Source organism: Engystomops pustulosus, chromosome 7 (assembly GCF_040894005.1).
Source record: "Engystomops pustulosus chromosome 7, aEngPut4.maternal, whole genome shotgun sequence".
NCBI lineage: Eukaryota > Metazoa > Chordata > Amphibia > Anura > Leptodactylidae > Engystomops > Engystomops pustulosus.
The window spans coordinates 146,287,070-146,314,957 of NC_092417.1; the positions used below are offsets into that span (position 1 = coordinate 146,287,070).

The following is a 27,888-nucleotide window of genomic DNA, read 5'->3' on the forward strand; positions in this document are numbered from 1 at the left end:
CTTAGCCAGTTTTCATCTTATAAAGCCTTAGATTAAGTACAGAAGGAGGGAGATTCCTATCTGGAAATCAAACAGGTGTATACTGTCGTCTTCATCCACAATGAAGTTTCAGATTGTGCTATTGATATTCATTATGGGAATCAACTTTTCAAATAATAAAGGTAATTAAAACTTCTTTCTAATACACCGTAGAGACTAATCTATTTATATTGTGTAGCAATAGAGGACAAGTGCAGCCAAAGACCAAGACAGACTTTTCATGTTAAGGACTTTTTAGTATTTACATTTTACTGATTATCAACTTTTCATTATTTATTAGTGTTAATTTAATAAGTAAAACTACTCAATGTTTAGATCTTGGACATTATAGGAAAAAGGAATTAACACTTATCTTTTATCTATCCAAATATATAACGTTCCGATATCATTGCCTCCTTCCAACAAATGATTACATATTATTACTCCATCATATTTTTCCATAGTTTACACTAAATAAAACTATAAGAAGAAGCCAATAGAAGCCCCTATTGAGTTGGATAAAAATATTATTTTTGGTTGAAAAAAAACTGCTTTAATTAATATGTTTTTTTTCCAATTTATATATAGATTGTCATAACCTAGCAGATCCTTTGACAAACTGACTTGACTTGGCACATGGGTGATGGCACACATAAGGTCTAGTGTAGGTAAAAAGAAAAATAATAATACACAAGCTTCTGTGTATATTCTATGCTTCTGGTGCATAAAATATTGAGTCCATTGTTCTAATCTTCAATGGCAAATAGACCCTGTCAAGGTATTACATACTTGAATTATCAAAGGGAACATTTAAATATTTTTTCTTCATTAAAGGGGTTGTCCACTTTCATCAAATATTTGATATGGTTTGTGTAAGGAAAATGTATACAATTTTCCTATATACTTTGTGTATCAATTCCTCATGGGTTTCTAGATCTCTGCTTCCTGTCCTTCTATAAAAGCTTCTATTTTTACTTCCAGTTGATATAAATCTGTGTGATGTGTGATGTGATGGAGGTGCAGGTGCTCGAGCCGTTATTATCACACAGCTCCTATTATACGTGATAATAACAGCTCGTGCACCTACCTGTCCATCACATCACATGGACAGATTTCTATCCACTTGAAGTAAACAAAGAAGCTTTCTATAGTAGAACAGCAAGCAGAGATCTAGACAACTAGGAAGAATTGATACGCAAAGTATATTGGAAACTTGTATAACTTTTCCTTACACAATCCATATCAAATATTCGCTGAAAGTGGACAACCGCTTTAATAACATACCTCCTTTACACCCAGGACGGCAGGTAAATATCTGATCCGGGAAACCCCTTTGCTGCCTGGCATTGCTTTAGACTCCTGCATCAGCTCGCCCTCTTAGCTTTGCCAAAATTCCAAAAGAAATCAGTGAAGCACAGGGAAAACTTTCTATTGTTCCCGACTATATATTCTGTTAGCTAAATCGCATAACTTTGGACATCACATGGCTTGATGAGTAAATTACATAGTCAATAAATCTTTCATTAACTATAGTAGGCCCTGTCTGTATACACATTTCCAAATCCATATCACATTTTGACTTTGATCTACATTTTATATATTTTAAAATGAAGTTATTCCTATAGTATAAAAGTAAAAATATCTTATAATTATACTTTTTTTTCAGCCCCAAAGCAACATTGCTATCAATCAGAAAAAGTATATATAAAGAGTGAAAATATCCCTAAACTTAGAAGTCAAAGAAGTCTACAAAAAATTAGTCCAGGTAAGAAACAGAGAAGTAAAAACATACCTGTGAGTATGAAAATGAATTCTGATTGGAGCTCCAGAATCACTTTCTTCCACTGCTTCCTATTCATTTCAGTCGGCAAATCAATCGATTTTCATCCAAGAGTTGTCACCACTCCTCCAGTACAAATTCCTGAATCCTCCGATCAGAATAAACCACCACTCATACGACCACTACTGCGTTTTTTTGTATCCTCCTTCATTCACACTACCAATTATAGCGGATCGCTGGAAGAAATTAACACTCAGATAGCATAGTACATTCTTGTCACTTTATTCTTATTCAATAAATACTTCATTCAATAAAATATACTCACAAGCAATCAACCAATCCTGTCCAACGCCAAGTAATTCCCACACCATTAAATTCATTCATAAATCGCCCTTCTACACACACAACTTGCACATATTATGTATTTTTTAATTTTGTAATTTTGAATAGTGAAGTTTTTGTAGAACTATAACAACATGTGTATAGTATAAATAGTGATTGGGACTGGACGCTAGCAACGCCCCGGAAGAAGCCGCGAGTGGCGAAACCCAGGGCAGTGATGGGAAGCTGGAGTCTCATTCTGAGATTTGACATGTGCATTTTTAAACAATTGCTTGTGAGTATATTTTATTGAATAAATCTTGCGTGCCTAGAAATGTACTACGCTATCTGTGTGTGAATTTCTTCCAGTGATCTGCTATAATGGGTAGTGTGAACGAAGGAGGATACAAAAAAAATGCATTGGTGGTCATCTGAAGTAGTGGTTTATTCTAATCGGAGGATTTGGTAATTTGTACTGGAGGAGTGGTGACAACTCTTGGATGAAAAGCGATTGATTTGCTGATTGAAAGGAATAGGAAGCAGTGGAAGAAAGTGATTCTGGAGCTCCAGTCAGAATAACTTTTCATGTCTTAAACTTTGGACTTATGTTGGATCGGTCCTATGGCTGTATGTAGCTCCTAGAGATAAGTTTGCAACACGTAGCTATTATTATAACTGTGAGTAATTCAGCACATATTTTAGTTGTTCTGCTCAGTCATAGGAGAAGAATAAGGCCGACTGCAGAAAATCAGGGAGATGTATCATTGTTTTTTTTCTCTATCTTTCGCATTGTTTTGGTGCAGGTGGTGTTTTGCGGCTTTCCATTGCACCAAATGAACATACAGTGCAAAGTAACTTTGACATTGGCCTTATTTGCACCAAATTCAATAAACTTGCAAAGCTAAGTTTACACAATAGGATTGAACTCATGATTTGCAACTGTCTGTTTAGGCACAGGTTTAGGCATAAGTTGACTACAGTGCCCTCTGATCTATGTTCTGCGACTTTTGATGGATTTTTGTGACATTTTATGTGACTGTTGCAAATAAACTCCATATTACAAGGCAGTGCCAGCAGATTTATCAAGGGCAAAAAACCCACTTAAATAAATCTTTAATAAATCTGATGGGGCTTCATGAATGGAGGCTTGAGCCTAAAATCACAATTTGCCTAGGTACAATTTAACAACGGTTCTGTGTAGTCCAAACCCAATACAACCAACGGATGGATATAATGGGGGATATTTATCATACGCTGGCGCTCGTGCGCCAGCGTATGATAGCCCCGCCGCTGCAAATTCGCAGCTTCTGCCTCTTCATGTATCGGGCTGCCAGTTGTGCAGCGTCTATCCTACGCCAGGCCCTGCCTGGCGTAGAAAAAAACGCAACCGGCGACTTTTCACGTATGAAAAGTCGCCGGCAGCAGCGAGTGCGCAGGCGCGGGGACAGTAACGCCCCGCGCCGGCCCACTCCCGTCCGGCCGCGCCCCCCACTCGGCCGGCCGCGCCCCCCCTTCACGCCCCTTCACGCCCCACTGGCGTGAAGGTGGCGGATTGGGGAAAATAATCGCAAAAGCTAGCAATAAGCTAGCATTTGCGATTATTTCAGGGCCTCTGCGCCAGTGGCGGTGCGCAGAGGTCCTGATAAATATGCCCCAATGAAAGGATCACTGGCATTAAGCAGAATGAAGGTGTAGCCGCACTAAGCCGAGCACCACAACTCTTTATATTCTGTCCTCACACAAAAATGTGGATATGCTTGTGTTGTGTCAGCATCTCAACTTATTCAGTTTTAAAGATTTATGTTGCTTTGTGTTGGGTATTGTAGAGGATTATTTCAGTAAGCACCATGGGGCACCTCCTTTTTGTCAGGCAATCTCAGGATTTTTTTTGCGTCTGTTCCACTGTTTACAGTGTTGATGCCACAAAAACAAAATTTGTTCAACACTCACACCTTTTTTTTTCTTCCTCACTATGGCCGCAGCTTTTTCCACATCTTCTCCTTAGTTTTCTATTAATGTGGCACAATTTCTGGCACATAATCAGATCACCCAAAAGCAAATCTAAAACCCGTAAACCTCTTTTATGAATGTGGTTTGTCATTTGTGATGATTTGTCCTTAAGGTGCATCAAAAACATGTGTGTGCATCAAAAAGGTTGTGTGCCACAATATAGAATCACAGTGCAAAACACTACTAAAACCGGGCAACAGAAAAAATACATTGCCCCACACAATAAGGAATGTGCCCTCATAATTCTGCTATTACTTTTATCGTGGGGTATCCTATTAAATAATATAAATAAATGAATGAATGAATGAATGAAGACTTTGAAATATAACAATATCTATCTAGAAAACCACAAGATCTATTCCTGATAGGGGAGATATTGAGGTGTTGATGACATAAGGTGAGGCAGGGGGACACTTGTCACTTACTAAACACTTTAGGTAAGTTGTAACTGATAAACATTTTCTGTATTAAAAAACATCACCACATCCTTCAATGTCAATTCTCTGCGTCTTTTAAGTCCTTCAGGATATTTGAAATCTGCCTTGGGTCATTATAAGAGGTTATTGGAAACCTTTAACATAACCAGGGTATTTTTTTAATTGTTTTCACGTCACACATTGTATTTCAAATAAGTTGAAAAATTTGGATAATATCTTTTGTGTTTAGTTATAAAAAAACCCGGAAATTTAGCAAAATTTTCTCAATTTTGAAAGTTCTCAATTTTCTGCTTTTCAGGCAGATAGGGAAATCAAATAACTTTATAACTAACATTTTCTAACATTTTATATTGGTATGTTTTTTATGATTTGGGTGCAATTTTTCACATTTTTATGCAAATTATCAAAATTGTCATAACCAACATTTTTGATCCCTTTTTTATCCTGAGTTTTTCCTGTTTTTATCATATTTTATATATGGTTTCAGTAACAATTTATTTTATTGTAGGAGTTGTTACTAGAGATGAGCGAACATACTCGTCCGAGCTTGATGCTCGGTCGAGCATTAGCGTACTCGAAACTGCTCGTTGCTCGGACGAATACTTCGCCCGCTCGAGAAAATGGCAGCTCCCGCCGTTTTGCTTTTTGGCGGCCAGAAACAGAGCCAATCACAACCCAGGAGACTCTGCACTTCACCTAGCATGACGTGGTACCCTTACACGTCGATAGCAGTGGTTGGCTGGCCAGATCAGGTGACCCTGGGATAGACTAGCCGCTGCCCGCGCTGCTCGGATCATTCTGTGTCTGGATGCCGCTAGGGAGAGAGCTGCTGCTGGTCAGGGAAAGCGTTATGGTGTTCTATTAGCTTACTGTTAGGCAGGAGTGATTCTCCAAGAACCCAACAGCCCTTCTTAGGGCTACAATAACGTTATACTTTTTTTTTTTTTATTTGCGGCTAGTACCATATTGTGAGGAATTTGCAGGGGGACTTGCTACCGTTGTGTTTAGCTCTTAGTGACACACATATCCACCTCAAACACCAAAGTGGGAAAATTTATTAGGGGTTTGATTTCAATTAGGCACAGTCTGCCATTTACTTTTTATTTTACGTTTATTTTTTTAATAACTCAGTGTCATCTCATCTTGCATAGTAGTGTGCTTTCATACTTGGCTAGAAAATAGCCATAGGAGAATCCAAACGGCTTACTTACGCCTACAGTAGCGTTATATATATTTGATTTCTGGTTGATCTGCTGGTGGCTGTACTTGCTGCAGTGCATCTACTAGCAAATTGTGAGCAATTTGTAGTGAGACTTGCGACCGCTGTGTTTTGCGCTTAGTGACGCACATATCCATCGCAAAGACCGAAGTGGGAAAATTTATTAGGGGTTGGATTTCAATTAGGCACAGTCTGCCATTTCCTTTTTTATTTTACGTTTATTTTTTTAATAACTCAGCGTCATCTCATCTGGCATAGTAGTGTGCTTTCATACTTGGCTAGAAAATAGACATAGGAGAATCCAAACGGCTTACTTACGCCTACAGTAGCGTTATATATATTTGATTTCTGGTTGATCTGCTGGTGGCTGTACTTGCTGCAGTGCATCTACTAGCAAATTGTGAGCAATTTGTAGTGAGACTTGCGACCACTGTGTTTTGCGCTTAGTGACGCACATATCCATCGCAAAGACCGAAGTGGGAAAATTTATTAGGGGTTGGATTTCAATTAGGCACAGTCTGCCATTTCCTTTTTTATTTTACGTTTATTTTTTTAATAACTCAGCGTCATCTCATCTGGCATAGCAGTGTGCTTTCATACTTGGCTAGAAAATAGCCATAGCAATAGGATAGCATCGTTTGGTTTTAAAAACTAAAAAACGCAAAAAAAAACAAAAAACACAAAAAAAAGTTAAAAAAAAATTAAAGTTATAACTCTCATTTTAAAAATGTTTAACCCGAGGGCTAGGGGTAGAGGACGAGGGCGGGGACGTGGACGTCCAACTACTGCAGGGGTCAGAGGCCGTGGTGCTGGGCGGGGTGAGACACCACCTGCTTATGAGGGAGCAGGGGAACGCCGCAGAGCTGCACTCCCTAGGTTCATGTCTGAAGTTACTGGTTCATGTCTGAAGTTAGAGCACTGTTGAGGCCAGAACAGTGCGAACAGGTGATGTCGTGGATTGCCGACAATGCTTCGAGCAATTTGTCCACCAGTCAGTCTTCCACGCAGTCCACCCATGTCACCGAAATCGCCACTCCTCCAGCTCCTGCACCTCAGCCTCCTCCCCCCCAGTCTGCCCCTTCCCAGGAAAATTTGGCATTTGAACCGGCATACTCTGAGGAACTGTTTTCTGGACCCTTCCCACACTCACAAACCACTTGTCCGGTTGCTGCTGAGCAATTTTCCGATGCCCAGGTTTTCCACCAGTCACAGTCTGTGGGTGATGATGACCTTCTTGACGTAGTGGAAGAAGTGTGTAAAGAGGTGTCCGACGATGAGGAGACACGGTTGTCAGACAGTGGGGAAGTTGTTGTCAGGGCAGGAAGTCCGAGGGGGGAGCAGACTGAGGGATCAGAGGATGATGAGGTGACAGACCCAAGCTGGGTTGATAGGCCGGGTGAACACAGTGCTTCTGAGACGGAGGAGAGTCCTCGACCAGAACAGGTTGGAAGAGGCAGTGGTGGGGCCAGACGGAGAGGCAGGGCCAGAGCTGGTGCATCAGCGCCAAATGTGTCAACTAGTGAAGCTCCCGCGGCGAGGGCTAGATTTTCCGAAGTCTGGAGGTTCTTTAAGGAAACACCGGATGACCGACGGACTGTGGTGTGCAACATTTGCCAAACCAGGATCAGCAGGGGTTCCACCACTACTAGCTTAACTACCACCAGTATGCGCAGGCATATGAATGCTAAACACCCCACTCAGTGGCAACAAGCCCGTTCACCTCCGGCCGTGCACACCACTGCTCCTTCCCCTGTGTCAGCTGATAGTCAGCCCCCTGCCCAGGACCCTGCCACAAAAACCCCATCGTCGCCTCCACGATCCTCCACAGCATCCACCAGCGTTCAGCTCTCCATACCCCAGACGCTGGAGCGGAAACGCAAATATAGTGCAACCCACCCGCACGCCCAAGCCCTTAATGTCCACATCTCCAGATTGCTTAGCCTGGAGATGCTGCCCTATAGGCTAGTAGAGACCGAGGCCTTTCGCAACCTCATGGCGGCGGCCGCCCCTCGGTATTCGGTCCCCAGCCGCCACTACTTTTCCTGATGTGCCGTCCCAGCCCTGCACCAGCACATGTCAGACAACATCATCCGTGCCCTGACCAACGCCGTTTCTGACAAGGTCCATCTGACCACGGACACGTGGACGAGTGCTGCCGGGCAGGGCCACTATATATCGCTGACGGCACATTGGGTTAACTTGGTGGAGGCTGGGACCGAGTCTGACCCTGCGGCTGGTCATATACTGCAGATGCCGAGGATTGCGGGGCCTACCTCGGTCCAGGTGTTTCAGGCCTACTATGCCTCCTCCCACCCCTCCCCCACCTCCTCCTCCGAACTACCATCCGTGGGCATGGCGCCATCAGTCGGTAGCTCTAGGCACAGCAGCAGTGCCGTCGCTAAGCGACAGCAGGCGGTGCTCAAACTGCTGAGCCTAGGCGATAAAAGGCACACCGCCCAAGAGCTATTACAGGGCATCACGGCGCAGACTGATCTGTGGCTGGCACCGCTGAACCTGAAGCCAGGCATGGTTGTGTGTGACAACGGCCGTAACCTGGTGGCGGCTCTGCAACTCGGCAGACTGACACATGTGCCATGCCTGGCCCATGTGTTAAATCTGATAGTTCAGCGTTTCCTCAAGACATACCCCAATCTGTCAGATTTGCTCACGAAGGTGCGCCGCATCTGTGCGCATTTCAGGAAGTCCAGCACAGATGCTGCCACTCTCAGGGCAGTGCAGCGCCGCCTCCAACTGCCCGCTCACCGACTGTTGTGCAACGTGCCCACGAGGTGGAATTCAACACTGACCATGTTATCCAGAGTTTACCAGCAGCGCCGAGCGATTGTAGACTGCCAGATGTCAACTTCCACCAGAACTGGTAGTCAGGTCAGTCAGCTTCCTCAAGTCTACAATGAGGAGTGGACGTGGATGTCTGATCTGTCAGGTGCTGAGTAACTTTGAGGAGTCAACACAGATGGTCAGTGGCGATGCCGCCATCATCAGCCTCACCATCCCGCTGCTTGGCCTGTTGAAAAACTCTCTGATCAGCATGAAGTCGGAAGCTTTGCGCTCGTCAGAAGAGATGGGGGAAGAAGATTCCCTTGTTGATAGCCAAAGCACCCTTAGGTCTGTTTCTCAGCGCATATCGGAGGAGGTGGAGGTGGAGGAGGATGAGGAGGAAGAGGAGGAGAATGTTGGCAAAACACAAGAGGGGACCATTGTTGAGTCCTTCACTGTTCAGCGTGTATGGGCAGAAGAAGAGGAGTTGGAGGAGTTGGAGAAGGAGGAAATGGACAGTCAGGCCAGTGAGGGGAGTGAATTCTTACGCGTTGGTACTCTGGCGCATATGGCAGATTTCATGCTAGGCTGCCTATCCCGTGACCCTCGCGTTCAAAGAATTTATTCCAGCACCGATTACTGGGTGTTCACTCTCCTGGACCCACGGTACAAGCAAAATCTTTCCACTCTCATCCCTGGAGAGGAAAGGAGTGTGAGAATGCATGAATACCAGCAGGCCCTGGTGCACAAGCTGAAACAGAATTTCCCTTCTGACAGCGCTAGCGGCAGAGTGCGTAGTTCTGCGGGACAAGTAGCGAGGGAGAGTAGGCGAGCAGGCAGCTTGTCCAGCACTGGCAAGGGTACGCTTTACAAGGCTTTTGCCAGCTTTATGTCACCCCAGCAAGACACTGTCACCTGTCCCCAGTCTCGGCAGAGTAGGGCTGATCTTTACAGAAAGATGGTGAGGGAGTACGTAGCTGACCATACCATCGTCCTAAATGATCACACAGCTCCCTACAACTACTGGGTTTCAAAGCTGGACATGTGGCACGAACTGGTGCTGTACGCCTTGGAGGTTCTTGCCTGCCCTGCCGCTAGCATCTTGTCCGAGCGGGTTTTCAGTGCAGCTGGTGGCATCATCACCGATAAGCGTACACGCCTGTCGACTGACAGCGCTGACAGGCTGACGCTTATTAAGATGAATAAAGCCTGGATTTCTCATAATTTCCAATCTCCACCAGGTGAAGGAAGCTCAACCTGAATAATTTATCCACTCCTCCTCCTCCTCCTCCTCATTTTCTTCCTTCTCCTCCTCTTTGTACAGTAAAGCAGAGGAAACTGGCTATTTTTTGACAGGGCCCACTGGCTCTAGCTATAGTACTTTATGCATTTAATTTTTCTGGAGGGCCACCGACCCGGTCCTCTGTTTTAAACAATTTTTGGGAGTGCCACATACAGGCACTCAATCTATTCAATTTTTCTGGAGGGCCACCTACCTGCTCCTCTGGTTTGAAAACTTTTTTGGACTGCCACATACAGGCACTCAATCTATTTCATTTTTCTGGAGGGCCACCTACCTGCTCCTCTGGTTTGAAAACTTTTTTGGACTGCCACATACAGGCACTCAATCTATTTCATTTTTCTGGAGGGCCACCTACCTGCTCCTCTGGTTTGAAAACTTTTTTGGACTGCCACATACAGGCACTCAATCTATTCAATTTTTCTGGAGGGCCACCTACCTGCTCCTCTGGTTTGAAAACTTTTTTGGACTGCCACATACAGGCACTCAATCTATTCAATTTTTCTGGAGGGCCACCTACCTGCTCCTCTGGTTTGAAAACTTTTTTGGACTGCCACATACAGGCACTCAATCTATTTCATTTTTCTGGAGGGCCACCTACCTGCTCCTCTGGTTTGAAAACTTTTTTGGACTGCCACATACAGGCACTCAATCTATTCAATTTTTCTGGAGGGCCACCTACCTGCTCCTCTGGTTTGAAAACTTTTTTGGACTGCCACATATAGGCACTCAATCTATTCAATTTTTCTGGAGGGCCACCTACCTGCTCCTCTGGTTTGAAAACTTTTTTGGACTGCCACATACAGGCACTCAATCTATTTCATTTTTCTGGAGGGCCACCTACCTGCTCCTCTGGTTTGAAAACTTTTTTGGACTGCCACATACAGGCACTCAATCTATTTCATTTTTCTGGAGGGCCACCTACCTGCTCCTCTGGTTTGAAAACTTTTTGGGACTGCCACATACAGGCACTCAATCTATTTCATTTTTCTGGAGGGCCACCTACCTGCTCCTTTGGTTTGAAAACTTTTTTGGACTGCCACATACAGGCACTATCCAAATTAAATTGTCTCCATAGCAGCCTCCACACGTTGTCTCCATTGCTACCTCCAAAAGTCGTCCATATAGCTGCCTCCATACATCGTCCCTTTATCAAACAAGGTGTGTCAGGCAGAAATTTGGGTTGTTTTCATGGATTCCACATCAAAGTTGTTAACTTTGTCGCCACCCAGCTGTGTTATCCACAAAATATACTGGCAAACTTTTATCATTTACCAATATTATTTCAGCGCTTCTTGTGCTTCTGTTTACATTCCCCTCACCCGCCATATCCTAAACTTATAAAAACGCTACTACACTTGATCTTATACAAAAGGTTCTTAGAAGTGCTGTTTGGGGAGTAGCCTAGAGACAGGGGCTTGGATTGGCGAAAGCTCGCCTGGCAGCGGAGCGCCAGCTCCATGCCAAGATCCAACTAACATAGTTTTAACTGCAGCACCTTTAATCTACTACTAGTTCACTGCCTCCATACATGGTCCCCTTATCAAACGAGCTGTGTCAGGCAGAATTTTGGGTTGTTTTCATGGCTTCCATGTTAATTTGTCGCCACCCTGCTGTGTAATCCACAAAATATACTGGCAAACTTTTATCATGTAGCGATATTATTTGAGCGCTTCTTGCTCACCTCCTTTGGTTCCTCTCTGCCACCCATTGGTTTGAAGCCTGAGTCCATTTAGGGTATGTCGCCATGCCACTCTCTAGCCTGCCGCTGCTGCCGCTGCCTCTGCATGCCGTCCCCTATAGTGTCAGGGTCAATTATTGAATGTTTTAGATGCTATCTAGCTTCATTCTGTCCCTCTGTCATGGCCATGCTGTTGCCCATAGTTTTGGCATAATGGTGCGATTAAGCAGCCTCAGAGGCATCCATGCATGCTGCCCCTGCTGTTTCCTGTCCATTTCCGTGATGTTTCCATCCTTTTCTGAGGTTCCCAGGTGTTTGGCCAAGCTTCCCTGTGCAGAGCCTTGGTCCCCTTGAAAAATGCTCGAGTCTCCCATTGACTTCAATGGGGCTCGTTATTCGAGACGAGCACTCGAGCATCGGGAAAAGTTTGTCTCGAATAACGAGTACCCGAGCATTTTAGTGCTCGCTCATCTCTAGTTGTTACAGATGTCATGTTTTTGTTGTGATTCCCATTATGTGTTTTTTATGTTGTAGGTGATTTTTACATCTGATAATTTTTTTAAACTTTTTTTTAAATGTTTGATTTTGTCACAGTGTGGGAAATGAACAAGTTATTGTTTGATTACTTGTTCAGTGTAATATACTGCAATACTATTGCAGCATAGTACATAGTCAGCCTGTGCTTTTTGCATAGGCTGACAGACACACATTCTGTATAGGCTTACAGCACAATCTAACAGGCATCTACTAAAGAAAGGTCCTTCATTGTCAGGGTTCCGAATGTCTCTGTAATTCCCTATAGACACTGTGTCACCATGACTGTGGTGTTTGTAGGTTTAAACAGCCAATGGGGTCATTTACTAAGGGCCCGATTCGCGTTTTCCCGACGTGTTACCCGAATATTTCCGATTTGCGCCAATTTCCCCTGTATTGCCCTGGGATTTTGCCGCACGCAATCGGATTGTGGCGCATCGGCGCCGGCATGCACGCGACGGAAATCGGGGGGGGCGTGGCCGAGCGAAAACCCGACGGATTCGGAAAAATCGCCGCATTTAAAAAAAGAAATGTGTCGCTTGGGACGCGCTTACCTTCATTGGTCCGGCCCGGTGAACTCCAGCGCGTTCAGATGCTTTTCAGCGCAGCAGCGCCACCTAGCGGACGGCAGAGGAACTACCTTGATGAATCCCGTCCGGACCCGAATCCAGCGCAGAGAACGCGCCGCTGGATCGCGAACGGACCGGGTAAGTAAATCTGCCCCATTATCGTGAATGTAGAGATCCTGGCTTTTATTGGGGGAGCCCAGCTATACGTTAATCGCACGGGCTTAGCTTTTCAGCCCAGGCAAATACCATGATGTAATTCTACGTCATGGTGTGGTAACTACCTTATGACATAGAAAGGGTTTATGGGAATCACTCAAAAGTTTTTGGTACAATTCAGGTTGTATTAGACCATCATTGTTTATGAGTAATTAATGGCATTATTTGTCTATCTCTAGTGTCAGATGGGTTGCTCCAGCCTATAAACAACTGAGAGAAGAGAACCTAAATAGCATACTGGAAACTGAAACAGTAAAAAAAAAACATCCACTAATTAAGCTCTCTATTGTCAGATAAGTGATTGTAAGCTGGAATGTGGCAACGCCAAAACTGATAATATAGAGCAGAAAAAATATTGAGCTCCCAGCTATTATAGCAACCGAGTGGCCAATGTGCCGGTGCCATGTGCCAGGGCTGAATAGTTACCATATCACCTTACAGGTTAGCTGCTGTGTCAGTTGTCAGGTGTAAAAAGAAGTAGACACCCCCTGTATGGACAGTCCGTGAGCCTAACCCGTGAACCACCTATTGAGTTCTGCTTCATTTGATCTAAAGAAGCAGCTAAAACAATATTAAAATTCAGAAAAATCCTATTCATAAATACAATATTCCCTAAATTATCTCCGCTATTCAGTTTATTTGCATTATCTATACACTTAATAAGTGTTTAATTTTTTTCGCACAGTTATAAGACCCAAACAAAACGGAGTGTGTAGCACCTGGGGAAACTTCCAGTACAGAACTTTTGATGGTGCAATGTATCGGTTTGCTGGAATCTGCAATTATCTTTTTGCTGCACACTGCGGGAGTCACTATGAAGACTTCAATATTCAGATTGAACAATCATGGGACGAGTCACTGCCAACTGTTTCTCAATTATCTGTGAAGCTAAATGAACTGCTCATAGAAGTCAATGACCATAATCCCTCAATTTCTGGGGAACTGTGAGTATTACTGTTATATAATATACAAGATTGCATCATGTTTTTCACTTAGGGTGCAAATAGGGATTATCCCAATGGTTTATTTGTTGCTCCCTATGTTTTTCAGACTAAACTAATCTGGTATTACCTCTTTTTCTAGTATGCTACCTTTTTATTGTGACACATAGAGCTAGTTTAAACTTAACAAAACAAATTTTTAATTTTATTTGGGGTTCAATTTACTAAAAGTGGAAAAAGTTTTTTTTTAAATGTACAGTCATTATTTTTTTAATTTTTAAATTAACTCATAATTAACTTTATAAATGGATTCCCTATTTTGTGCCAATTGCTTTAATGTATAATATGTATAGTCTTGGGAAAACGGGTTGACAATGTTTTATATTTATTTTCTTAGGAAATATTAATGTAGGTTTCAAAATATTTTTTATTTTTTGTTTTTGTTTGTGTCTTTACATTCTATGATATATGATCGTGCTGCTCCCCCTACTGGCAAAAACCCATCATGATAGTATATAAATAGTAAAACAAGTACAGGGAAGAACGATCTATAAAAAAGTCCAAAATGCTATGAACAAATCAGTGTGATAATCATTAGATCTAAAACAGATCATCACCCACACTGAACAGGTGATGATCTGCTCCAACAGGAAGAGGACTTCTTCACGATTTCTCCCGGCTATGGTTTATCTGAATTCACAGTCAAATGTCTTCAGCTCCATACAGCACAACTCCACAGGGTGCCCCTGAAAATACCACAGTCACTTAAAGTATAATGGATTGGGTTCCTAAATATAGATTGTCCTCACAACATGACTAAACACACTATTCCCCACAAGAAATATTTACAGCCTTCCCTATAGTACAGTGATGGCAAACCTTTTAGAGGCCGAGTGCCCAAACTACAACAAAGACCCGCTTATTTATCGCAAAGTGCCAACACAGAAATTTAATTTGTGATTTATACTCCCTGCTCTGTCACCGTTTTCATTGATACCAGCCCCTGAGGACACCAATAAAGCAGAAAATAGTCCCAGGTAGCACTGTCACTTTAAAATAGCTCTGTGCACAACAAGTCCTGGGCTGTCTGGGACTGCAGGAAGATGCCTGGAGTCATCTCTGGTGATGGCCTGAGTGCCCACAGCAAGGGCTCTGAGTGCCACCTCTGGCACCAGTGCCATAGGTTAGCCATCACTGCTATAGTATATGCACAGCCCCCTCCCCCGTGTTTTATGCACAGCTGTATTATGCACAGCCTCCCGCACACAGTATTAGCCTTAGCCTCCTCTATAGAAAATACACAGCCTACAACCTGGTACCTACCTCCAGAAACCGGTGATCCCCGGAAGCCGGAAGCTGCGCTGTCTGTAGTGGCTGGCTCGCGTGATGGCCTCACCTCACCCCACCTCATGGCAGATGTGGCCCGATGTGTCCCACACTCACTGATAATCTATAACTTTACAGTTTTTAAGTCACGTTGGCCTAATCCCAATGATTTGTGTACATAACTGCTTGCAGACCTGCATTTATTTTATTTTTATTGTTGAGGTTTTTCTTTTGAAGTTAAGTACACATGGGATGTATCTGGTGTTAATTACCTATTGCATAAAATTTTTACCAAATATGGCAATTGCAGCTCAAAATGGTGTTAAATTGGCAATGCGGATGGCCAATGCTTTTAAATTTTGCGATTGTTTGATTAACACCAGTAGTGTCAGTTCTCTTGTGTGGTCCTAAACATAAGTTTCTTATGCAAGGTTCCTTTGTTTTCAGGCACCAGATATTTTATATTTTCCATACATTTATTAGCATAAGTGTGAAAACCAAAGTTGTTTGCCCATAATAAAAACAAATTACGAAGTGCTACACAGAGCCCATGCCTGTGGAAGAAATTTTTGTAAATTTTGGAGATCTATTTTTCCTTTTGATTATGTATGTCATTTGTATAATGAAATCTCTGCACGCTCCAGCATCACCAGATACATCAAGAAGTTTGGGCCTCCTAATATGCCCCTTCACGTTGCATATTTTATTAGAGGTCCTTCCTGACGCAGAAGTATGCTGCAACCTGCAAACTTTCCACACCAACCCACTCATCCACCTCCACCCCTATGTCCCTCCAGTCCTCCGCACCCCCTTTTATGTGCCTCCACTCCTCCGTACCCCCTTTTATGTCCCTCCTTTATGTCCCTCCTTGGCATAAAGCTGAAGTAAAGGGGATAATAATCACAATACTTGGAGGTTTGCAAGGGATTGCCATCATTTTTTGTTGTAGAAGCCCTGGTAAATTTTCCCAGTAAGTTAGCTAATGGAAATGCACTCCCCCCTCGGCTTACCAACAGAGATTTATAGTGATGGTATAGTGTATGGGAGATAAACATATCCCATCTACATGCTGTGGGTCTTGATCCAGAACAAGTCAATTATTGATGTGTTTTTATGCAATACAATCCATAGCTGAACCACAGCTTTTCATCAATTTTCATGCAAGACGATCTGAAAGAAGAAAAGCACATCGTAAGTAGAATGTACGATAACAGACTGTTTATGATTTGTGCTTTTCCATTTTGCAGCATTGACCTCCCTTACAGTCATAATGGCATCAGGATAGAAAAAATTGAAACAGTTCTCCACATCAGTGCAAAATTTTTGTTAGAACTCACTTGGGAAGAAAGTAACATTATCCATGTAAGTATATTTAGTGTGAAATAAGCAGTACTCACTAACTAACTAACTTTAAAACTCATGATTTATATGGCTATTTGTTTTTCAGTTGAAAAGGGATGATTGGTGCAGATCTCACTATTGTGATCCCCAACCAACAATAAGAGCAAGTTAAATAGTCAGCTAAAAAGTCAAATGGACTAAGCTTATCACTAGAGATGAGCGAACACTAAAATGCTCGGGTACTCGTTATTCGAGACAAACTTTTCCCGATGCTCGAGTGCTCGTCTCGAATAACGAACCCCATTGAAGTCAATGGGAGACTCGAGCATTTTTCAAGGGGACCAAGGCTCTGCACAGGGAAGCTTGGCCAAACACCTGGGAACCTCAGAAAAGGATGGAAACACCACGGAAATGGACAGGAAACAGCAGGGGCAGCATGCATGGATGCCTCTGAGGCTGCATAATCGCAACATTATGCCAAAATTATGGGCAACAGCATGGCCATGACAGAGTGACAGAATGAAGCTAGATAGCATCTAAAACATCCAATAATTGACCCTGACACTATAGGGGACGGCATGTAGAGGCAGCGGCAGCAGGCTAGAGAGTGTCATGGCGACATACCCTAAATGGACTCAGGCTTCAAACCAATGGGTGGCAGAGAGAAACCAAAGGAGGTGAGCAAGAAGCGCTCAAATAATATCGGTACATGATAAAAGTTTGCCAGTATATTTTGTGGATTACACAGCAGGGTGGCGACAAAGTTAACATGGAAGCCATGAAAACAACCCAAAATTCTGCCTGACACAGCTCGTTTGATAAGGGGACCATGTATGGAGGCAGTGAACTAGTAGTAGATTAAAGGTGCTGCAGTTAAAACTATGTTAGTTGGATGTTGGCATGGAGCTGGCGCTCCGCTGCCAGGCGAGCTTTCGCCAATCCAAGCCCCTGTCTATAGGCTACTCCCCAAACAGCACTTCTAAGAACCTTTTGTATAAGATCAAGTGTAGTAGCGTTCTTATAAGTTTAGGATATGGCGGGTGAGGGGAATGTAAACAGCTGCGCAAGAAGCGCTGAAATAATATCGGTAAATGATAAAAGTTTGCCAGTATTTTTTGTGGATTACACAGCAGGGTGGCGACAAAGTTAATAAGTTTGTTGTGGAAGCCATGAAAACAACCCAAAATTCTGCCTGACACAGCTCGTTTGATAAGGGGACCATGTATGCTTACAGTTCATGCCAGTCGCTGCACTGGCTGCCAGTCTCCTTTCGAATACAGTTTAAAATAATAATAACCCTCATCCATAAAGCTCTGTATAATGCTGCACCCCCCTACCTCTCCTCTTTTATCTCAGTCTATCGCCCAACCCGTGCTCTTAGATCCGCCAGTGATCTTAGATTAACCTCTACCCTAGTGCGGACCTCCCACTCGCGTCTCCAAGACTTCTCTAGAGCTGCACCAATTCTATGGAATGCTCTGCCCCGGACTATCAGACTAATACCTAACCTCCAAAGTTTCAAACGTGGTCTTAAAACCCATTTCTTTAGGCAAGCCTATAACACTCATTAACTGCATGAAGTTTTAATTCTTCTACTAACCCGTCCTGTGTCGTCCTCCCATCTGTTATCCAGCAACCAACAGGCACCAGACTTCTCTGCAGTCCCATTCACCCTGGACCTGGTATATAAGATGACGGCTGAGTGGTTCAAGCGACAGCAATTCCATTTATTATATTTTGTTCTATTCCCTAAGAAGAATGGCTTGACCATTAAATATTCTTTTACCTCGTGTTACCCCATCATCTTCATAAACCGTAAGCTCTGGCGAGCAGGGACCTCACTCCTGTTGTTCCATACAAATGTTGTGCTCTGTTACATTACATTTGTATTTGTTTCCTATGATTTGTAAAGCGCTACAGAATATGATGACGCTATATAAATAAAGATTATTATTATTATTATTATGGAGGCAGTGAACTAGTAGTAGATTAAAGGTGCTGCAGTTAAAACTATGTTAGTTGGATCTTGGGATGGAGCTGGCGCTCTGCAGCCAGGCGAGCTTTCGCCAATCCAAGCCCCTGTCTCTAGGCTACTCCCCAAACAGCACTTCTAAGAACCTTTTGTATAAGATCAAGTGTAGTAGCGTTCTTATAAGTTTGGGATATGGCGGGTGAGGGGAATGTAAACAGCTGTGCAAGAAGCGCTGAAATAATATCGGTTAATCATAAAAGTTTGCCAGTATATTTTGTGGATAACACAGCAGGGTGGCGACAAAGTTAACAACTTTGATGTGGAATCCATGAAAACAACCCAAATTTCTGCCTGACACACCTCGTTTGATAAGGGGAGGATGTATGGAGGCAGCTATATGGACGACTTTTGGAGGTAGCAATGGAGACAACGTGTGGAGGCTGCTATGGAGACAATTTAATTTGGATAGTGCCTGTATGTGGCAGTCCCAAAAAGTTTTCAAACCAGAGGAGCAGGTAGGTGTCCCTCCAGAAAAATAGAATAGATTGAGTGCATGTATGTGGCAGTCCCAAAAAGTTTTCAAACCAGAGGAGCAGGTAGGTGGCCCTCCAGAAAAATGGAATAGATTGAGTGCCTGTATGTGGCAGTCCCAAAAAGTTTTCAAACCAGAGGAGCAGGTAGGTGTCCCTCCAGAAAAATGGAATAGATTGAGTGCCTGTATGTGGCAGTCCCAAAAATTTTTCAAACCAGAGGAGCAGGTAGGTGGCCCTCCAGTAAAATGGAATAGATTGAGTGCCTGTATGTGGCAGTCCCAAAAAGTTTTTAAAACAGAGGACCGGGTAGGTGGCCCTCCAGAAAAATGGAATAGATTGAGTGCCTGTATGTGGCACTCACAAAAATTGTTTCAAACAGAGGACCGGGTAGGTGGCCCTCCAGAAAAATTAAATGCATAAAGTACTATAGCAAGAGCCAGTGGGCCCTGTCAAAAAATAGCCAGTTTCCTCTGCTTTACTGTACAAAGAGGAGGAGAAGGAGGAAAATGAGGAGGAGGAGGAGTGGATCAATTATTCAGGTTGAGCTTCCTTCACCTGGTGGAGATTGGAAATTCTGAGAAATCCAGCCTTTATTCATTTTAATAAGCGTCAGCCTGTCAGCGCTGTCAGTCGACAGGCGTGTACGCTTATCTGTGATGATGCCACCAGCTGCAATGAAAACCCGCTCGGACAAGACGCTAGCGGCAGGGCAGGCAAGAACCTCCAAGGCGTACAGCGCCAGTTCGTGCCACATGTCCAGCTTTGAAACCCAGTAGTTGTAGGGAGCTGTGTGATCATTTAGGACGATGGTATGGTCAGCTACGTACTCCCTCACCATCTTTCTGTAAAGATCAGCCCTACTCTGCCGAGACTGGGGACAGGTGACAGTGTCTTGCTGGGGTGACATAAAGCTGGCAAAAGCCTTGTAAAGCGTACCCTTGCCAGTGCTGGACAAGCTGCCTGCTCGCCTACTCTCCCTCGCTACTTGTCCCGCAGAACTACGCACTCTGCCGCTAGCGCTGTCAGAAGGGAAATACTGTTTCAGCTTGTGCACCAGGGCCTGCTGGTATTCATGCATTCTCACACTCCTTTCCTCTGCAGGGATGAGAGTGGAAAGATTTTGCTTGTACCGTGGGTCCAGGAGAGTGAACACCCAGTAATCGGTGCTGGAATAAATTCTTTGAACGCGAGGGTCACGGGATAGGCAGCCTAGCATGAAATCTGCCATATGCGCCAGAGTACCAACGCGTAAGAATTCACTCCCCTCACTGGCCTGACTGTCCATTTCCTCCTCCTCCAACTCCTCTTCTTCTGCCCATACACGCTGAACAGTGAAGGACTCAACAATGGTCCCCTCTTGTGTCTCGCCAACATTCTCCTCCTCTTCCTCCTCATCCTCCTCCACCTCCACCTCCTCCGATATGCGCTGAGAAACAGACCTGAGGGTGCTTTGGCTATCAACAAGGGAATCTTCTTCCCCCGTCTCTTGTGACGAGCGCAAAGCTTCCGACTTCATGCTGATCAGAGAGTTTTTCAACAGGCCAAGCAGCGGGATGGTGAGGCTGATGATGGCGGCATCGCCACTGACCATCTGTGTTGACTCCTCAAAGTTACTCAGCACCTGACAGATATCAGACATCCACGTCCACTCCTCATTGTAGACTTGAGGAAGCTGACTGACCTGACTACCACTTCTGGTGGAAGTTGACATCTGGCAGTCTACAATCGCTCTGCGCTGCTGGTAAACTCTGGATAACATGGTCAGTGTTGAATTCCACCTCGTGGGCACGTCGCACAACAGTCGGTGAGCGGGCAGTTGGAGGCGGCGCTGCGCTGCCCTGAGAGTGGCAGCATCTGGGCTGGACTTCCTGAAATGCGCACAGATGCGGCGCACCTTCGTGAGCAAATCAGACAGATTGGGGTATGTCTTGAGGAAACGCTGAACTATCAGATTTAACACATGGGCCAGGCATGGCACATGTGTCAGTCTGCCGAGTTGCAGAGCCGCCACCAGGTTACGGCCGTTGTCACACACAACCATGCCTGGCTTCAGGTTCAGCGGTGCCAGCCACAGATCAGTCTGCGCCGTGATGCCCTGTAATAGCTCTTGGGCGGTGTGCCTTTTGTCGCCTAGGCTCAGCAGTTTGAGCACCGCCTGCTGTCGCTTAGCGACGGCACTGCTGCTGTGCCTAGAGCTACCGACTGATGGCGCCGTGCCCACGGATGGTAGTTCGGAGGAGGAGGTGGAGGAGGGGTGGGAGGAGGAGGAGGCATAGTAGGCCTGAAACACCTGGACCGAGGTAGGCCCCGCAATCCTCGGCGTCGGCAATATATGACCAGCCCCAGGGTCAGACTCGGTCCCAGCCTCCACCAAGTTAACCCAATGTGCCGTCAGCGATATATAGTGGCCCTGCCCGGCAGCACTCGTCCACGTGTCCGTGGTCAGGTGGACCTTGTCAGAAACGGCGTTGGTCAGGGCACGGGTGATGTTGTCTGACACATGCTGGTGCAGGGCTGGGACGGCACATCGGGAAAAGTAGTGGCGGCTGGGGACCGAATACCGAGGGGCGGCCGCCGCCATGAGGTTGCGAAAGGCCTCGGTCTCTACTAGCCTATAGGGCAGCATCTCCAGGCTAAGCAATCTGGAGATGTGCACATTAAGGGCTTGGGCGTGCGGGTGGGTTGCACTATATTTGCGTTTCCGCTCCAGCGTCTGGGGTATGGAGAGCTGAACGCTGGTGGATGCTGTGGAGGATCGTGGAGGCGACGATGGGGTTTTTGTGGCAGGGTCCTGGGCAGGGGGCTGACTATCAGCTGACACAGGGGAAGGAGCACTGGTGTGCACGGCCGGAGGTGAACGGGCTTGTTGCCACTGAGTGGGGTGTTTAGCATTCATATGCCTGCGCATACTGGTGGTAGTTAAGCTAGTAGTGGTGGAACCCCTGCTGAGCCTGGTTTGGCAAATGTTGCACACCACAGTCCGTCGGTCATCCGGTGTTTTCTTAAAGAACCTCCAGACTTCTTAAGATCTAGCCCTCGCCGCAAGAGCCCTCACCACGGGAGCTTCACTAGTTGACACATTTGGCGCTGATGCACCAGCTCTGGCCCTGCCTCTCCGTCTGGCCCCACCACTGCCTCTTCCAACCTGTTCTGGTCGAGGACTCTCCTCCGTCTCAGAAGCACTGTGTTCACCCGGCCTCTCAACCCAGCTTGGGTCTGTCACCTCATCATCCTCCGATCCCTCAGTCTGCTCCCCCCTCGGACTTCCTGCCCTGACAACAACTTCCCCACTGTCTGACAACCGTGTCTCCTCATCGTCGGACACCTCTTTACACACTTCCACTACGTCAAGAAGGTCATCATCACCCACAGACTGTGACTGGTGGAAAACCTGGGCATCGGAAAATTGCTCAGCAGCAACCGGACAAGTGGTTTGTGACTGTGGGAAGGGTCCAGAAAACAGTTCCTCAGAGTATGCCGGTTCAAATGCCAAATTTTCCTGGGAGGGGGCAGACTGGGGGGGAGGAGGCTGAGGTGCAGGAGCTGGAGGAGTGGCGATTTCGGTGACATGGGTGGACTGCGTGGAAGACTGACTGGTGGACAAATTGCTCGAAGCATTGTCAGCAATCCACGACATCACCTGTTCGCACTGTTCTGGCCTCAACAGTGCTCTACCACGAGTCCCAGTAACTTCAGACATGAACCTAGGGAGTGTAGCTCTGCGGCGTTCCCCTGCTCCCTCATAAGCAGGTGGTGTCTCACCCCGCCCAGGACCACGGCCTCTGACCCCTGCAGTAGTTGGACGCCCACGTCCCCGCCCTCGTCCTCTACCCCTAGCCCTCGGGTTAAACATTTTTAAAATGAGAGTTATAACTTTAATTTTTTTTTAACTTTTTTTTGTGTTTTTTGTTTTTTTTTGTGTTTTTTGTTTTTGAGTTTTTAAAACCAAACGATGCTATCCTTTTGCTATGGCTATTTTCTAGCCAAGTATGAAAGCACACTACTATGCCAGATGAGATGACACTGAGTTATTAAACAAAATAAACGTAAAATAAAAAAGGACAAATGGCAGACTGTGCCTAATTGAAATCCAACCCCTACTAAATTTTCCCACTTCGGTCTTTGCAATGGATATGTGCGTCACTAAGCGCAAAACACAGCGGTCGCAAGTCTCACTACAAATTGCTCACAATTGGCTAGTAGATGCACTGCAGCAAGTACAGCCACCAGCAGATCAACCAGAAATCAAATATATAACGCTACTGTAGGCGTAAGCCGTTTGGATTCTCCTATGGCTATTTTCTAGCCAAGTATGAAAGCACACTACTATGCCAGATGAGATGACGCTGAGTTATTAAACAAAATAAACGTAAAATAAAAAAGGACAAATGGCAGACTGTGCCTAATTGAAATCCAACCCCTACTAAATTTTCCCACTTCAGTCTTTGCAATGGATATGTGCGTCACTAAGCGCAAAACACAGCGGTCGCAAGTCTCACTACAAATTGCTCACAATTGGCTAGTAGATGCACTGCAGCAAGTACAGCCACCAGCAGATCAACCAGAAATCAAATATATAACGCTACTGTAGGCGTAAGCCGTTTGGATTCTCCTATGGCTATTTTCTAGCCAAGTATGAAAGCACACTACTATGCCAGATGAGATGACGCTGAGTTATTAAACAAAATAAACGTAAAATAAAAAAGGACAAATGGCAGACTGTGCCTAATTGAAATCCAACCCCTACTAAATTTTCCCACTTCGGTCTTTGCAATGGATATGTGCGTCACTAAGCGCAAAACACAGCGGTCGCAAGTCTCACTACAAATTGCTCACAATTGGCTAGTAGATGCACTGCAGCAAGTACAGCCACCAGCAGATCAACCAGAAATCAAATATATAACGCTACTGTAGGCGTAAGCCGTTTGGATTCTCCTATGGCTATTTTCTAGCCAAGTATGAAAGCACACTACTATGCCAGATGAGATGACGCTGAGTTATTAAACAAAATAAACGTAAAATAAAAAAGGACAAATGGCAGACTGTGCCTAATTGAAATCCAACCCCTACTAAATTTTCCCACTTCGGTCTTTGCAATGGATATGTGCGTCACTAAGCGCAAAACACAGCGGTCGCAAGTCTCACTACAAATTGCTCACAATTGGCTAGTAGATGCACTGCAGCAAGTACAGCCACCAGCAGATCAACCAGAAATCAAATATATAACGCTACTGTAGGCGTAAGCCGTTTGGATTCTCCTATGGCTATTTTCTAGCCAAGTATGAAAGCACACTACTATGCCAGATGAGATGACACTGAGTTATTAAACAAAATAAATGTAAAATAAAAAAGGACAAATGGCAGACTGTGCCTAATTGAAATCCAACCCCTACTAAATTTTCCCACTTCGGTCTTTGCTATGGATATGTGCGTCACTAAGCGCAAAACACAGCGGTCGCAAGTCTCACTACAAATTGCTCAGAATTGGCTAGTAGATGCACTGCAGCAAGTACAGCCACCAGCAGATCAACCAGAAATCAAATATATAACGCTACTGTAGGCGTAAGCCGTTTGGATTCTCCTATGGCTATTTTCTAGCCAAGTATGAAAGCACACTACTATGCCAGATGAGATGACGCTGAGTTATTAAACAAAATAAACGTAAAATAAAAAAGGACAAATGGCAGACTGTGCCTAATTGAAATCCAACCCCTACTAAATTTTCCCACTTCGGTCTTTGCAATGGATATGTGCGTCACTAAGCGCAAAACACAGCGGTCGCAAGTCTCACTACAAATTGCTCACAATTGGCTAGTAGATGCACTGCAGCAAGTACAGCCACCAGCAGATCAACCAGAAATCAAATATATAACGCTACTGTAGGCGTAAGCCGTTTGGATTCTCCTATGGCTATTTTCTAGCCAAGTATGAAAGCACACTACTATGCCAGATGAGATGACGCTGAGTTATTAAACAAAATAAACGTAAAATAAAAAAGGACAAATGGCAGACTGTGCCTAATTGAAATCCAACCCCTACTAAATTTTCCCACTTCAGTCTTTGCAATGGATATGTGCGTCACTAAGCGCAAAACACAGCGGTCGCAAGTCTCACTACAAATTGCTCACAATTGGCTAGTAGATGCACTGCAGCAAGTACAGCCACCAGCAGATCAACCAGAAATCAAATATATAACGCTACTGTAGGCGTAAGCCGTTTGGATTCTCCTATGGCTATTTTCTAGCCAAGTATGAAAGCACACTACTATGCCAGATGAGATGACGCTGAGTTATTAAACAAAATAAACGTAAAATAAAAAAGGACAAATGGCAGACTGTGCCTAATTGAAATCCAACCCCTACTAAATTTTCCCACTTCGGTCTTTGCAATGGATATGTGCGTCACTAAGCGCAAAACACAGCGGTCGCGAGTCTCACTACAAATTGCTCACAATTGGCTAGTAGATGCACTGCAGCAAGTACAGCCACCAGCAGATCAACCAGAAATCAAATATATAACGCTTCTGTAGGCGTAAGCCGTTTGGATTCTCCTATGGCTATTTTCTAGCCAAGTATGAAAGCACACTACTATGCCAGATGAGATGACACTGAGTTATTAAACAAAATAAACGTAAAATAAAAAAGGAAAAATGGCAGACTGTGCCTAATTGAAATCCAACCCCTACTAAATTTTCCCACTTTGGTGTTTGAGGTGGATATGTGTGCCACTAAGAGCTAAACACAACGGTAGCAAGTCCCCCTGCTAATTCCTCACAAAATGGTACTAGATGCAAATAAAAAAAAAAAAAGTAGAACGTTATTGTAGCCCTAAGAAGGGCTGTTGGGTTCTTGGAGAATCACTCCTGCCTAACAGTAAGCTAATAGAACACCCTAACGCTTTCCCTGACCAGCAGCAGCTCTCTCCCTAGCGGCATCCAGACACAGAATGATCCGAGCAGCGCGGGCAGCGGCTAGTCTATCCCAGGGTCACCTGATCTGGCCAGCCAACCACTGCTATCGACGTGTAAGGGTACCACGTCATGCTGGGTGGAGTGCAGAGTCTCCTGGCTTGTGATTGGCTCTGTTTCTGGCCGCCAAAAAGCAAAACGGCGGGAGCTGCCATTTTCTCGAGCGGGCGAAGTATTCGTCCGAGCAACGAGCAGTTTCGAGTACGCTAATGCTCGACCGAGCATCAAGCTCGGACGAGCATGTTCGCTCATCTCTACTTATCACGTGTGATGCTCCTTAAGACCATATTACAAAGAATGATACACTATATAATTAACATATATGATTTGTCAGCCTGTCAGTTGAAAAAAGGCAAAAAATGCATCATAAAAAACACTTGATATGTAAAGATGGAGGAACTGCAGACTATAATGTAATAGCATGTCCTGAAAGGATCCTTCACAACTTTGAAGTGAAAAGTAAATTGGTTGTATAAAGTGAAGGAAGTGGAGAGTTTAGCACTTAAAGGAAACCTGTCCCCGAGCCCTGCCCACCACCACCACCCTCGGGAAACTTCTCCGTCAATAGCCAGTTTAAAAATAAACAAAAAACCCACTCTATTGTAATTGATGCCTTTATGTCTCGGATCATCACTAATTGGCTCTCTTGAAGAGTGGTGCATTATGTCATTTACACCAAAGGAGATGTTCTGAGGCGAAGAGAGTTTGACTTTTGTGTTGAGCTCATCTCACTTCAAAATTGATATTCCGTGTGATGCCACCACTTTGGACCATGAAAGGAGCATGATCTTGACGGTGTTTAGCCCCTCGACAACATGCTAAATAGGTTTTTAGGCTATTTTAGAGTTAATTCCATGTATTACATGCTCAGGCTAGTAACTAGATTATGAGGGTCATTTATCTTATCTATATTTGTTTAGGCTTTTTTCCGTCTGCTACTTGGGTAATTTATCAATCTCAATTTTTTCCTTGTGCTAAATGGGTTTTTTTCAGATATCGTTTTGAGACATTTGCTAAAAGTGTTTTAAAAATGTTGCTCAAATGTCTCAAGTCGCTTCTTTCCATTTTCTAAGTTTTCCTTAAGTATGATTTTGTGTAGAGTTTTTTTGCACCAAAAAATGTCGCAAATTTTTGACAACGTGAAATGATAAATGTCATTTGCGACATTTAGCAATCTGGAATGGAAGATAAATGTGTCTTACTGACGAAAAACAAATGTCCGGCGGGCATTTCAAAATATCCACAAAAATTGCAATGCACCAAGAAAAGTTTTAAAAAGACAGAAAAAATAGGAATAAAATAAAGATAAATGACCCATATGTGTGCCATTAAATAGCTTGGCACATAAGTAGAAGGGCACCCAGACACAAGAAATCTCTCGTGACCAGCTTATTTTGGGGAAACTACTCTAACTAAAACTGCTTTCATCACTTATTTTTGGTGATAGGCAGGTAAATATCATGACAAAATGACTGTCTTAGTTTCTATTGTGCTTAAATGAGAGATCTAAATATCTAACTACTGAAAGATTCCTAAACATCCCACGAAAGTATTAAGCCACAGAAGGAGCAATGACTTTGAGGAAAATTTGTGACATTGTATTTTGTTACAGTTGACCCTGAATAAGAAATACATGGGAGAAACATGTGGTCTTTGTGGGAACTATAACGGAAATGCCAATGATGATATTGTTTATGAAGGTAAGAACTTTGTTTAAGCTTAAATAAGCATTTCAGTAAAAGTTCTTTCCCATGTGGAAAGCTCTTTAACGTATTTAAGTTACATATTTAAGTGACCTCAACTTTAACATATACCGATTGCCGACAGTGGGAACATGTCTATGTCGGAACATTGCCACTAGAGTGGTTGACTGAATTGCTGCAATGGGAAAAGTCCAGCACATTTTTCAACGGTTGATAAATATTTTTTTTTTCTATAGGAAATG

The 27,888-nt window shown here is 44.2% G+C and overlaps 1 protein-coding gene across 1 annotated transcript; it reads left to right on the forward strand.

Moving 5' to 3' along the window:
- Window positions 1–27,860, forward strand: LOC140070236 (mucin-6-like). The gene is made up of 6 exons (XM_072116591.1): window positions 1–161; window positions 1,685–1,783; window positions 13,549–13,807; window positions 16,378–16,492; window positions 27,556–27,643; window positions 27,736–27,860. The coding sequence occupies exons 1-6, from the start codon at window positions 101–103 to the stop codon at window positions 27,858–27,860; spliced, it is 747 nt and encodes a 248-aa protein (XP_071972692.1). The 5' UTR covers window positions 1–100.
- Window positions 27,861–27,888: the final 28 nt, after the last annotated feature.

What these genes read in the sequence shown, in the direction of transcription:
- LOC140070236 (XM_072116591.1), top strand. Translation starts at nt 101, where the DNA reads ATGAAGTTTCAGATTGTGCTATTGATATTCATTATGGGAATCAACTTT. An exon ending in TCTACAAAAAATTAGTCCAG is followed by an intron (nt 1,784 to 13,548) that starts GTAAGAAACAGA and finishes TTTTTCGCACAG; the next exon opens with TTATAAGACCCAAACAAAAC. An exon ending in CCCTCAATTTCTGGGGAACT is followed by an intron (nt 13,808 to 16,377) that starts GTGAGTATTACT and finishes TCCATTTTGCAG; the next exon opens with CATTGACCTCCCTTACAGTC.